This window comes from Lagenorhynchus albirostris, chromosome 6 (assembly GCF_949774975.1).
Source record: "Lagenorhynchus albirostris chromosome 6, mLagAlb1.1, whole genome shotgun sequence".
NCBI classification, from domain to species: Eukaryota; Metazoa; Chordata; class Mammalia; order Artiodactyla; family Delphinidae; genus Lagenorhynchus; species Lagenorhynchus albirostris.
Genome location: NC_083100.1, coordinates 25,245,261 through 25,259,017, shown reverse-complemented (window position 1 = coordinate 25,259,017; position 13,757 = coordinate 25,245,261). Strand labels below are relative to the sequence as shown.

The 13,757-nt window shown below is 33.7% G+C and overlaps 1 protein-coding gene across 1 annotated transcript in view; it reads right to left on the bottom strand.

Annotated features, from left to right (window-relative positions):
• The window catches only part of ERBB4 (erb-b2 receptor tyrosine kinase 4), a 1,131,344-nt gene that overhangs the window by 269,573 nt on the left and 848,014 nt on the right, over positions 1-13,757 (bottom strand). Inside the window, exons 13-14 of the mRNA XM_060152176.1 lie at positions 10,476-10,608; positions 5,204-5,297 (exon numbers count right to left, since the gene is read on the bottom strand). Coding sequence (XP_060008159.1) covers positions 5,204-5,297; positions 10,476-10,608 — 227 coding nt within the window. The remainder of the gene's footprint in view (positions 1-5,203; positions 5,298-10,475; positions 10,609-13,757) is intronic.

Below are 13,757 nucleotides of genomic sequence, written 5' to 3'. Positions count from 1 at the left end.
AAATATATTTAAATGCCATAACAAAAGTAAAAATCTTAAATTCATATTAAATATCTAAAAATTGTACCAAAAAAATGATTTGGACTTGGTGCTGGGGATAGTAAGCATACAAGAAATGATAAGTAGTACATTCTCAAATCAAATGGAGAACATTTTGGTGAAAAATACTATTTCCTTAAAAGATGCCCATATATTTACACATTCAGGTGTTTTAAATAATGATATTACCTACTCAAAATTTACTTTTAGTTCTCCTTTGTGAACATCAAATTGTCTTAGGATTCCTCTTCTCTTTGACTACTTCTTGGAACTTCTTACCTTGACTCTTTTCTTCCCAAAATCTGCTTATATCCACATAGGTTAACAATTAGGACAGGTCACATTGAAGATAATTTAGATAAATAAGATATGCTAAGTATAGAGGGAAATATTTAATATTATTAAGTTTATAATTATAAACAATGTGTATTTGGGAGACGAGCAAGCAAACATTTTACAGAGCTATTTATTAGACAGGGCGTGTGGCGATCAGTCTATTCACGGGAGTGTGTTACATCTCTCTACGGATGCTAATCCAAAAGTAGCCAGACATTGCAAGTGGTGATATAAGGCATCAGGAAATCAAGAAATATAATACTTTAAAATTTAAAGATAAAGGCAGCTAAGGAAGAATAGTAGTACAAAGAAGAAAGGGTAATCAGGAAGAGATTTCTGGAAATCCTGAGACTGGTGAGGTTCAATCAAACACCTATCTTACTATTTTGAAGTGAGATTTAGAGTATCTATCTATTATCTATCTATCTATCTACCTATCTATCTATCTATCTAAACAGTTATAGGTATATCTAAATCTCATACTTCTAAATCTCATATATATGTTTCTGTATATAAACATATGTGTATATATATGTATGTACATATATATGTGTGTATATATATACTTATTTATTCTGTGAAAGAGAATCCCTATTCAACCTGAAGAGTTTGCTGCTGGCAAGTTATTTCCTACCAAAAAAGAATACTTCACATGTTTCCAATTTTAACACCTGCTCATGGGTACTTAAGCACATAATACTGTCTATTACACAAAATCATTTACTGTGCAAGTATGCTCAGTGGTATGACATTGTACAAGACAAGAGACATGCTGATGTCTTCTTTCAGAACACAAGAATAAAACTTACTGTGAGTAAATTAGGCAGTGGTAGTCAGAATTAGGAATTATTTTTCTATAAAATACTTCTAATGTAAAATAATGTCCAGGTAAAATAAGAAGATGTAAAAAATTTATGAAACTAAAATTAAATTCACATTTAATCTTTAGGCAGACTTTAATAGGATAATTTTTTTTGTGCTTCTTTGTTTTTAAGCATCTCTTAACTATTTAATTGTATTATCATGATATGAAATCAAATGTCCTGAGCTGACACAACTAAAAGGTGTCCTGACAAATCTCAAAAGAAATGAAATGTCTGATCCTCTATCTCATTTCCATAATAAAGAGATTTAAAGAAATACATGTTGTCTAATACTTACTCTTTTATCATTATATTCCCAAAGCTTTTAAGAAGCTAGGTACAGCGAATGAACTGATAAATGCAACAACAGAAAAGAGAGATGAAGGCAACATTCTTCCTTATCTCTGATTTTAAGCTACCCTTGGACCCAGTAATCTAGACAGAAAACTAAAGGATAGGCTAAATCCTGAGGGAAACATTTCATTTTTTTTTTTCTCAGTGACAATTGATGTTTTTCTCTGGTAGCTGCTGTAAGAGAGAAAGCCACTATTCACCAGTATCCAATTCTCTTCCACTTCCAACCTCACAGAATGTGGAAATTCCCTCCCACTAGAGGGGAGGTGTGTGTCTCGCTTTGGACAATGAAATTAAGTAAAAGCAATTTATGAGACTGCCAGTGCTAAACTCTCCAGCCTTCTCTTTCCCAGCTGCCATGATGTGGGGATCCCATGCAGATGTAGAGATGCCATAACTTCAAAGCATCCTGGAATGCCAGACCACCACAGGGAGGGGGTCCTGCCTTAGAAAGTTCCCCAGACCTGCAGTGCACTTTACATGAAAAAGGTTTAAACATTTTTCTGTAAGCTACTGCAATATGGGGGTTATTTGTTGTGGCAACACAAGCTCTATTAACCTGGATTTAACAGCTATTTTAGCTTTAACAAAAATTGTGTTTCAAAAATCAGTTTCCCTCGCTCCCCCAAAATCAGTTCCCTTCTCCTATCCCCTCCCTTCTCTTGCTGTCTCTGTGGCTTATATTTTGGTCTCCTTTGACTTTGTCTGATGTCCTTTTCTTTTGTTCTTACATTCCCTCCCTTATCTTTCTTGATAGGACTATACAGTAATAGTGAAAGTGAGTCAGAAAAGATAAAATTGTAAAGAAAGAAAAGATAGAAAAGAAAAGAAAAAAAAAGAATAAAGTAAAGAAGACCAAGTGTAGACAGATGAGAATATAAAGGCAGAGGCTTGCTTTATTTCAAATCCACCCCTCTCAAGATTATCCTGAATGTCTGTCACATTTAAATAGGATAATACCATCCATTTTACATATGTATATTCCCAGAAAGCATTCTATCCTTATTACTTTACGGACATTGTTGCCTAGGGAAAAATAGTGAAATGAAAAGAGTGTGAAATTTGGAGTCAGAACTTCTATAGTTGAGTCCCAGCTCCGCATCTTACTGACTTGCTGACTTTTGGAGTAACTTTCTAATCATTACCATGGGTTCAATTTCTTTATATTTTAAATGGAGAATGTGATAGTATGCTTCAGAGGTAATAGTGTTTGACAAATATAAATATTTATCAATTCTTATCATTAGGGAAACATTAACAGTTCAAGAAAATGAGATTTCAGCAGAATAAATCATAAGACCAGGTGTGGAAATTCCAGTTAGCTTTATGACTTCTTCCTCTATCTCATCACTGTATCAGTCTCATGAAGAAGTTTCCTGAACCTCCTGTGTATCCTAAGTGATATATGCCGGTTACTTGGCACACAAAACCACTTCCGTCTTTAGTTTTGATAAACAACATGTAGACCCAGAAACAGGCATACACCTAATATAAATTGTAAAGGCTGAAAACAAGCAACCCCCTAGAGGGAGCAAAGTTTGGGCTATTGCTTGAGCGCAATCCTGGCAGTTTTTCAGATACCATAACCTAAAAGACACTGTGCTCTTACCTGCTTAGCATTTTAAGGCTTACTGATCAAGTCAGTTTTCTTGATTTCATGCTCTGATCTTCCACAAATGAGTGATTCAACTTTATGGAGTTTTTTCTACTTTTGACTTATTGCCTTCTCTAATCTCTAGACATACTCATTTACAATTTTAGCACTGAATAGTGATTTTAAGCATATGGCCCAACAATGTTGTCCTTACAGAATTAAAATGTCTTCACTAAAAACCTGTTTTTTCATTCTTTCTTGGTTATCAAGTAATTTTGAAAATTGCAAGAATATTAATTTTTAGGGCTTTTTAATGTGCATTTTTATAAACTGTCTCAATTCTTTTAAGGAACAAAGGAATGATCAAATAGACTGTAAAAACAAAGAAATCAATAAGCTAGTTATTTACTAGAATACTTTTATACCATAGGAGAAGCATAAGGAACTGAAAAAGACGGGACTACTCTTGTGGTTTGCCTTGTTCAAAGGAGATGGCCAAATTCTTGGTTATTGTAATTGTACATTTTCAAAGTCTCTTTCTCGGAAAGAGATTTTTTGTTTTTCATTCTATGATGTATGGTTCCTAAATATGCTGGTTTTTAGAGAAGTCTCATAGAGAGAGACAGCTCAACTTACTTTAACAAACCCATTATGGAATTTTACTTTCCTGTGTTTCCTGACATTCTTTACAGAGTCCACATTTCTCATGCTGCAGATTAATTGTATTTTAAATGACTATCCTTAGTGGAAAAAGAAAATAGCTGCATATGCCCTTAGCATACTTACTTGGAGATCATTACATATTAAATTGTCTTTTAGACTTTGGTTCTTCAGGCCAAATCATAGCTTCTTTTTCTCAGAGGTCTGGTTTTCCAAGCTTAATCATCCTTTGTGGTAGTCCTCTGAACTGTCCAAGTTTTCCACATCCTTCTTTAGAAGAAGTTCCAGAACAGCTCATTGGGGCCTAATGGAAGTTTGGAGGGCTCAATGATAATTTTTTTCTAAGCTAATTAAGTGCTGAATAAGCACTCTGGTAGAAAAATTAATACTATTTAAATTTGAAATGAATTCTTATGGAGCAGTGTTGAGCTCTTGGCTACACCCAAATGTTGGTCCCCAAGTTATTTACTGAATGATGACTCAATACACAAATAAACTGGAAATCTGTCTAAAGAAGGATGAATATGACACTTTGGAATGACAAACTCATACTGACCTCATTATTAAGAAAAAGCCTCATTATTAAGAATGATGGGAACCAAAGGAAGGTCTAGAAAATAATTATCATTTTCTCCACAAGACTAACTTCAAACTATATAAATGTCAACTTATCCATAAAGACTTTCCTGATCTCATAGCCCCTCCTTCAATCATCATAGTTCAGTTTTTCTCTCAGCCATGGTACTTATCACACAGCTTTAGATTTTAGTTTATGAGTGCTTGTTTTCCTCCTTTTTTTTCAATTTTCCTTCATAATGCCATTATAGTTAAATGATTAAACACAGGTACGAATGTGTTACAGTTTACCTCAAACACAACATAAACTTTCACATTTACGTATCTTTACATGTTTCCTCATTTCAGATTCTTCTTCAAAGCATAGCTGAAACATCACTTTTCTTTGGCTTTCCTTGGTGTCTCAATTTCCATCTCAAAGATTTAGTTTCTCCCTCAAATGTATTCATATAACAATTTATACATATTTAATCAATTATTTTGCTTCAATAATTATTTGTGTATCCCTCTTTTCAGCCCTGTGCAGTCTTCAAGGACAACTCCATATCTTCTTTTTAAATACATTATCTGGGACATAAATATTTAAGAAACTGAAGTTTTAAATACTTTATCTCTACTACTAAGCTGTAAGCCTCTTGAGGGGAGAATGTTGAATGTGATTCCCCATAGCATGCTGTAAATACCTATTCAATGGATGGATAAGTGATAAAGCAATGACTTGACAGACATTCATACATGAAGCTAAATAAGCCAACACAACCGTACGTGTCTTCAGGCTTACCGGTCCATGGCATGTGAGGATGCCATCTTCCATCTTCTCACACTGGGGGTCACACTCCACACAGATGGAGCCATTCTCAAACTCCCGAAATTCACTGTGAAAACATCAGCAGTATGAGGCAGTGTAAGCAAACAAGCTGTCAACTTAACAAATGAAGTAACATCTGCTAAAAGTCCTGTTGGCAAAGTAAATTCTAGAGTTTGTTTCTCTAAGTGCCAGGAGCATCAGAATCATTTCCCTGTACATTAATGAGTAAGTTCTCCATTAAGAGAAAAGATAAACTGCAGTCAGATGGCTCTCCTGGCCCTCCATTGGGTTCAACGACAGACTGATTCAGGAAATCTCTCTCTTGTGAGAGAGATTCCAGTAGTCTCAAAAAAAAAAAAAAAAAAAAAGGAAAAGAAAAAAAAGGATGACTCTTTTGATGACACATCAGAACCATTTCTGCTATTTTAAGTAAGTCTGTGCCTGTTTGTCTCTATGTAAAATTTTACTCTTGGCTGAAGGCTTATTTTTTAAACTTTGACAGAACTATTGTATTTTTCTTGTTGCTAAGTTACATGAATGTTCCCCATCCTTGTCCTTCAAATCCCAAGATTCTTCCATTTATTTTTAGTGAAACTTCAAAAAACACTTTGATTTTTCTTTTTTTAAAATATCTTTCTTGGAGAATTAGAAAAAATATCTTTTTTATGGTAGATTTTATTTTCTTAGATTATTGATCTAATATAACATCTTTTTCAGTTTAAATTCTTTTTGAAGAATTCTATATGATATAAAATAAAAAATAGTTGAATGGTAACATTCTAAAACTTTCTAATTAAAATGTGGGAGGATGGTCATCACTTCCCCAAACCTTACATTTTGTGGCTATTTGAATGTTAAATTTACCAGTATATAAGTTTTCCAATTAATATCTATCCTAAAAGTTTTCATTTCAATAATTGGGTATCAGTCATGTACAATATGTTTAAAACACACTATTTCCACTAACGTGTGAGAGGATGAGGTACTGGGTATAAACAATTTAGAATTTCAGTTATGAGTCATTAACAAAACGACTAAATATTTATAGCTGCTTCATTATTTTGTGCCTTTGTATCATGAGTGACCATTCCAAACTAATAGCATTGCAAATATGGCAATTATGGATTAACTAGGTGATAAATTCAAATTTATTTTTCCCTGGAGTGAAATAATCACTCTTTTTTCATAGTGAACTATCTTATTTGGTTATTATAAAGCCTTAACAGATGACTGAAATCCAAAGGGTGGGCTATATTTTCTGTTGGTTAGATTAAGATTACATATATTTCAAGGTCAAATAATGGTTTGGTTTCCAAAATAAATAGCATAAATCTATGGTTTATTTATGTATGAATGTACATATATAGTTACATGGATTTTGCACTCGAAGTGAAGTGTGGGTTTGCTATGGATTAACTTTTTATGAATTTTCTTGAGTTTAACATCTTAGTTACATAAAAGTTTTTTATTTTGCGTGTTTCATCAACAAGTGATATAAAGTATTCAATAGAGGAAATCTTCAGAATATGAAAGTCAAAATGACCTGGTATTGGGGTGGGGGTTGGGAATGGGGTGGTAGCTAAATTGTAAAGAGTATAAAAAGCATTATGTGTAAGTGAAATTATATGATATTTACAGCACACCCTGCAATCATCAGCAAAGCACTGTTTCTGAAAACAGCTTCTTGGGTGACTAAAGAGTTAGGATACTAAATGAAGGTAATAATTTTTATGGTACTAAAACATGGGTCATGCTTTCCTTTCTCTTCTCCAAAACTCCCTTCCCCATACACAGAGTTGAGGAGTAAAATGAATATGTCATAAAAAATCATGGAGGTGGGCTTCCCTGGTGGCGCAGTGGTTGAGAGTCCGCCTGCCGATGCAGGGGACACGGGTTTGTGCCCCGGTCCGGGAAGATCCCACATGCCACGGAGCAGCTGGGCCCATGAGCCATGGCCGCTAAGCCTGCGCGTCCAGAGCCTGTGCTCCACAACGGGAGAGGCCGCGACAGTGAGAGGCCCGCGTACCGCAAAAAAAAAAAAAAAAAAATCATGGAGGCAACCTAGCTGCCTTCTCTTTTATAGAGTAGACTTCTATCTGTGTGGTTTCTGGCTCTCTTCCTTTCTGCTCTCAGAACAGATCCTCCTTGCAATTTATTTATTGTCACTGTCTCCATCATTGCCTTTTTTCTTCCCTGTCCTCTAGTGATTCTGCTGTGACTTTGCCAGAGATCCCCTTTCACTTGAATCTGATACAAAAATTCACATTCTAGTGAGCATGAGCTTTGCTTACTGAGCTTTGCGTTTTTGCTGCTGTATACTTCTCACAGTTTTGTTGTGTGTGTGCTACCTTAGCCAATCCTGTGATCTAGAGCAAATACTTTGGATTTGGTTCGTGTTCCCAGCACCAAGATGAATATTGCTGTCTTACATCCCTTAACTTCTCTAGACCTCATTCCCTAAATATCCTCTGAAAAAGGAAAAGAAGGGTGTTTCGATGAGAGCTTGTGAATATTAAACATAAAAATGCCTACAAAGATCTTAGACTGGCACTCTTTCTGATGTTTCTCTGTTGTTATTGAAGTTTCAGAAGCATTTAACCATGTTGCCAGATAAGAAAAAAAAAATTAAGATTGCATTGCAATTAGTTTTCTTGTTCATTTTGAATACTTGGGCATTGTAGTTAGGAGTTGCAAAAATATAGTGACTTATATGATCTGGATTTGAGTGCTAACAGCCAGGATTAACTGATTTTTTTTCCCCCTTCAAAAAATCCTCTTTTTAGGATTTATTCTTTAATGATAGTCAAACTATTTTTATATATAAATAAGTTCCCTGATTTTGGTAAATGTCATATTTGTATTTATTTTCAGCAGTGTATAAAGTGACTGTTCTACCTAACTATTTAATGAGCTCAGATTAATAGACACAAAAAGGAAATGATGATAATTGTTTTAACAGTAGGAATTCGAATAAGAATTTTCTCATTTGATAATCACAATCATTATTATTATTATACTATAATATGATATAATAATAATCACATCATTATTATTCCCATTTTCCATGTAAGAAAACAGAGTTTAGGACAGTTAGGTTATTTACCGGTGGATGGACATTTCAAGTAGGAAGTGATTAAGTTAGAATTTGAATTCATGTTTCCTCAAAGACTGTCTTACCTGCCAGGCAAAGTTGGAAGTAATTTGGCAATACCACAAGATTGGAGGTGGGGACGTCTATCATTGGGTAGGCAAGAATTATATCAGATATTTATAAGATACTTTCATTTATTATCTTTTAAACTAAAACTTGTGCATGATTTCCTAGGACCCCATTACTGCTGCAAAACTACATTAAAAACTTTATATTTCTTTAATATGTTTGATTTAATGATTTGGAAAATGTTAAGCTTTCAAAAACAACAGGATAATCAGTGTTGTTTATTTAGGGGACCAGTATTTTTCCTTTGCTTAGCTTTCATTGTTTCACAAAAATGAGACAGAAGGTAGTGTATACATCCACATATACATCAATTTCATATTTCTGACAAGTTTAAAACTGAAATATTAAAGAAAAACAATGGCATCTGTAAAGAAACAGGATGAAAATCAGACATCCTGAGTTCTAGCGTTGGTTTGGTGCTTTTACAATGTTATGACTTTGGTCAACACTTAATTTTCCCACTTCTCACTGTTTATAAGATGCTTCTGTTTGATAAAATGATTTCTATAATCTATTCCTTCCTTAGAAACGCACATACGTATTCAATAAACTTTTAATGTAACACAGTGGAATTAAGGTCTATTAGTTCCATTTTAGTGGCATCAATTGCCACACACACAGAGAATCATATCTGATCTGATGTATTTTATGTACAGGAAATATCTTTCTTTCATAATAATGTGAACAAGCATTAATACAGTTCAATTCAATGAGACAAGTAGCAAATAATTTGCTATTCATTATCAAATGTATGAGTTGATGTGTTTTACAAATTTTCAAGTTGAAATTTTCCTAATAAAACTATTAAACCCTTTTTCAGTAATGCTTTTATTGAGAGATAATTCATATACCATGACATTCACCTATTGAAAGTGCACAATTTAATGCATATTTTAGTATATTCACAGAGTTGTGCAAATGTCATCACCATTTCAAACTATTAAATTCCGATTTAATATTGTTTTTAAACTTCTAATTTTAATTTCAATCTTTTTTCCCCCTAAATTCATGGAGGGAATTGGTTTGGTCATCTTTCAAAGAAGACACATATCTATATTATTAAGATCCATAGATTTTTATCCTTTAATGTAAAATACAAAAATAAAATGTTATCTGGGATCATGGAAACGGTTGTTAAAATGGGACAATTCATGAGGCAGAAGAAGAAAGAACTTCAAAACTACCCTTTTACAAAAATGTTGAAAATCAGTGAGCAATATAGGAAAATTTGACTCAGGGACAGTACTAAAAACTGCATTATCACACTAATGAAGGACAACTATGACGCATGAAATGGTATGTTAGGATAAAGTGATTTTACGAGTATATGAAATGCCATGCAACAAGGTATATACTAAGTTTTATTGTTGCCAATTTGATTATTGTAGTACTGTAGATAAAATTTAAAATACTTGATGTAAAATATAGCTTAGGTTATTTTTAGAAAGTGACAGAACACTTTCAAAAACCTTTTCAACTAGCAACTACAAAGGTAATTTCTCTATAGGGCTAAGCAGTTGTCTGAGACATAGAAATGTGTGTTGTTCCTAATACACAATCAAATAGACACGCAACCTAAATGGAAAAAAAAAATCAAAAGTTACGCAGTCATTCCAGGTGAAGATTAATAGGAAAGCATGAGAAAAAAAAACAAGATGGTTGAGACACTGAGGAGGAAATATTACTTATCACGATGTCCTTTATAAAGAAAATAGAAATACATTTTTCAATTTTGCATAAGCATAAATTGCTATAATTTATTAAGAATTATCTATTTTGGTATACATTTTTAAATATGTACATAATAGTCAATATGCATTTTGACTTATCTTGTTCATTCAAATAAAATAATTTCCCCTTAAAAGAATTCTTTTATATGTTTTCTCCTTTATGCAACAAAAACTCTCCTTAAAAATCTTGGCCAGCATAAACATTCTGAAATTTTACCCTTTTATTATCATTTTAATATCTGAACCAATCAGTACCTCAAAGCTCATGAGATAGAGACATTATAAGATGCCTTACCCATCATAGAGGTTACAAGACTCTATGCAGGTCCTTCCCCTACTGAAGCGACGGCACGACAGGCACTGGTCTGGCCCAGGTCCCCAACACCCATCGTTTGAACAGAGATGGTTGCACACCATTCCTTCAGCAGCTGAAAAACACACCAAAATCAAGGGGAAATAAAACAGAAGCCTGCGTCCAAACTTACCATTTTAATATGAATCTTCCTAAGTAAAGCTATTTCTGAAGGAGTGAGAGAGATCTGTGGCAGATAACTTTGCTTGCCTACTTAGTCACTATGGCCCACTTTACCTTCCACTTCTTTCATATTGCAGAGCCTCAGTCACTGTATGTGTAGTACCATTGCATTTTTCATAAAAGTGAACAAATATCAATTGCCTATATCAAAACTCTAGGGAGAAGTAGTGACAGAAATTAACCTTCCAATTAAGGTAAGGAACAAAACACACCTTTCTAAAGCCAACCCTTTGCTCCACTAACACACCACACATTTTGATGTCAATTCCATGTGAGAACTTCATGCAGAAACAGAACAAGTGATATTTGTCATAAAACAACATCAAAAGGGGAAAAGAAAGAAAAAAGAAGAATATATGAAATGTAAGAAGGGGGAAAAGAAATGGAAATAAAATACAAGTTTCTTACAGACCTCTGGTACACTGCAACTAAGATTACCTTGATATTTGAGTCAAATTGGCACAAGTAAGAAAAAAGTTTTGAAATAATTTTAAACAAAGTGTGGTGGTTATTTATGAGGAGGTATAGAGATTACAGTAGTAACAAAGGTCTTTAGTCTTATCTCTATATTTTTTGTTGATGGGAGAAGTGCCAAAGAATTTGAGGCCATGTTTTAAAACTGCCACTTAAGGTTTACCATTTCTGTTCCCTTTTATATCAAATAATACTTATTCAGTGTATTATTATTTATACTGAAAAACATAATTTTAGTGAACAGATAGCTATTGAATAAGAAGGGCCTATAAAGACTTCAAATGTTATTCTGGGTGTCTGAAAAGTGATTTGAGATGTCTGAAACCCAATTATATGTGGTTTTCATAAAATATTAATAAGTTCTCAGAAGATGAAAACATCAAAATCCTGTTTATCTTCCCATTAGTTACCAACTGTATTTATTAAGGGATGCAAATTGTTATGGTAAGAGCATTTGTGAGATGGGATGGAATAGCATTAACTATGCAATTGTAATTTAAAGAGGGATCATATCTGTGAAAGTTACCTTCTCTAACAAATGTCTGAGAAAGTGAATTACCAGCATCCGTGATGCTGATTAGTTTTAAAACAAGGAAACAAAATCTCCCAATTCATGTATTCTTTCTCCTATATTCTGGAGCCTTAAGGAGGACCCTATGTTAAACTGTATAAAATTCTTTCTCAAGGCAGACATAGACCTATCAAGATATCATTTTAATTTATGACTATTTAATTGAATAATGTTTTCCAATATAGTTTAAGAGAGAAACCTTGTGTGTATGTGTGTGTGTGTATGCTTAATAGTTTTATTGAAGTATACATGACATATATTGCTCATACATAAAGTATACAATTTGATGTTTTGACAGATGCCTGAAATCATGAGTTATATGTATTCAATCCAGGCAATGAATGTATCCATTACCTCCAAATGATTCCTCATGACCTATGTAATCCCTTCCCCCCGCCCCTTCCCCTCAGACAGCCATTGGCCGGCTTTCTGTTACTCGATACCCATTAGTTTACATTCCCTAGAATTTTATGTAAGTAGAAATATACAGTATGTACTCTCTTTTTATGTAGTTTCTTTAACTCTGCATAATTATTTTGAGATTTATACATGTTGCTGTATCAATATTCATGCATTTTTCTTACTGAGAATATTCCATTGCATGGATATGCCACATTTTTTAAACCAATCACCTATTGCTAGACATTCAGACTGTTTCCCATTTGGGGCTATTAAAAATTAAGTTACAAAAAAAAATTAAGTTACAGTGAACATCCATTTACAAGTCTTTGTATGGACATACACTTTCATTTCCTTTGGACAGAAATGGCTGGATAATATGATAAGTACAGGGTCAACATTTTAAGAAACTGTCAAATTGTTTTTCAAAGTAGTTGTACCATTTTACATTCCCAACAGCAATGAACTCAACTCAGGAGCTGAAGTTTCCTCATATCTTTATCAATATTTGGTACGGTCAGCCTGTTTAATTTTAACCTTCCTAATATTATGTAGCGGTATCTCATTGTGGATTTGATTTGCATTTAAATGATTAAAGATGTTGAACATTTTTTAATGTGTTTATTTGCTATCCATATATCTTGTTTGGTGAAGTGCCACCAAATCTTCTGCCCATTTTATATTGGATTGATTGTTTTCTTACTATTAAGCATTGAGAGTTCTTTACAGATTCTGCAAGTACTGTTTCCTTGTCTTAGCCTTGCCTTTTTGTTCCTTTAACACTGTCTTTTGAAAAGTAGAAGTTTTTAATTTTGGTGAAGTCCAATTTATCAATTTTATCTTTTATAAATCGTGCTTTGGGCATCATATCTAAGAAATTTTTGTCTAACCCCAAGGTAACAAAAGTTTTGTCTGCTGTTATCTTTTAGAAGCATTATGAGTTTTGGTTCATATGGTCTATGGTCTATTTTAAGTTAGCTTGTATATTATACTGTATTAGTTAGGGTTCTCCAGAAAAACAGAATAAATAGGATATTTTTATCTATATCTATATCTACATATTTTATATAATTTGTTATAAAGAATTGGCTCACAATTATAGAGGCTGGGAATTCCCTTGTCTGCCATCTACAAACTGAAGACCCAGGGAAGTCCATGGTACAGTTTAATCTGAGTCCAAAGGCCTAAGGACCAAGAGCACAGATGGTTTAAGTCCCAGTCCAAGGGCAGAAGTAGATTGATGTACCAGTTCAGGAGTCAGGCAGAGAGTGAATATGTTCTATTCAGGCCTTCAATGAATTAGATGATGCCTATCCACTTTGCTTCACTCAGTCTACCAATTCCAATGCTAATCTCATCCCAGAAATACCCTGCAGACATATTCACAAGTAATGTTTAACCAAATACCTGGGCTCCCCATGACCCAGTAAAGTTGACACATAAAATTCACCAACACAGGTACTAGGTAAGGATCTATTCCTTTTTTTCTTTTCTTTTTTTGCATGTAGATATCCAATTTTTCCAGGACCATTTGTTGAAAATACAATCCTTGGGCTTCCCTGGTGGCACAGCGGTTGAGAGTCCGCCTGCTGATGCAG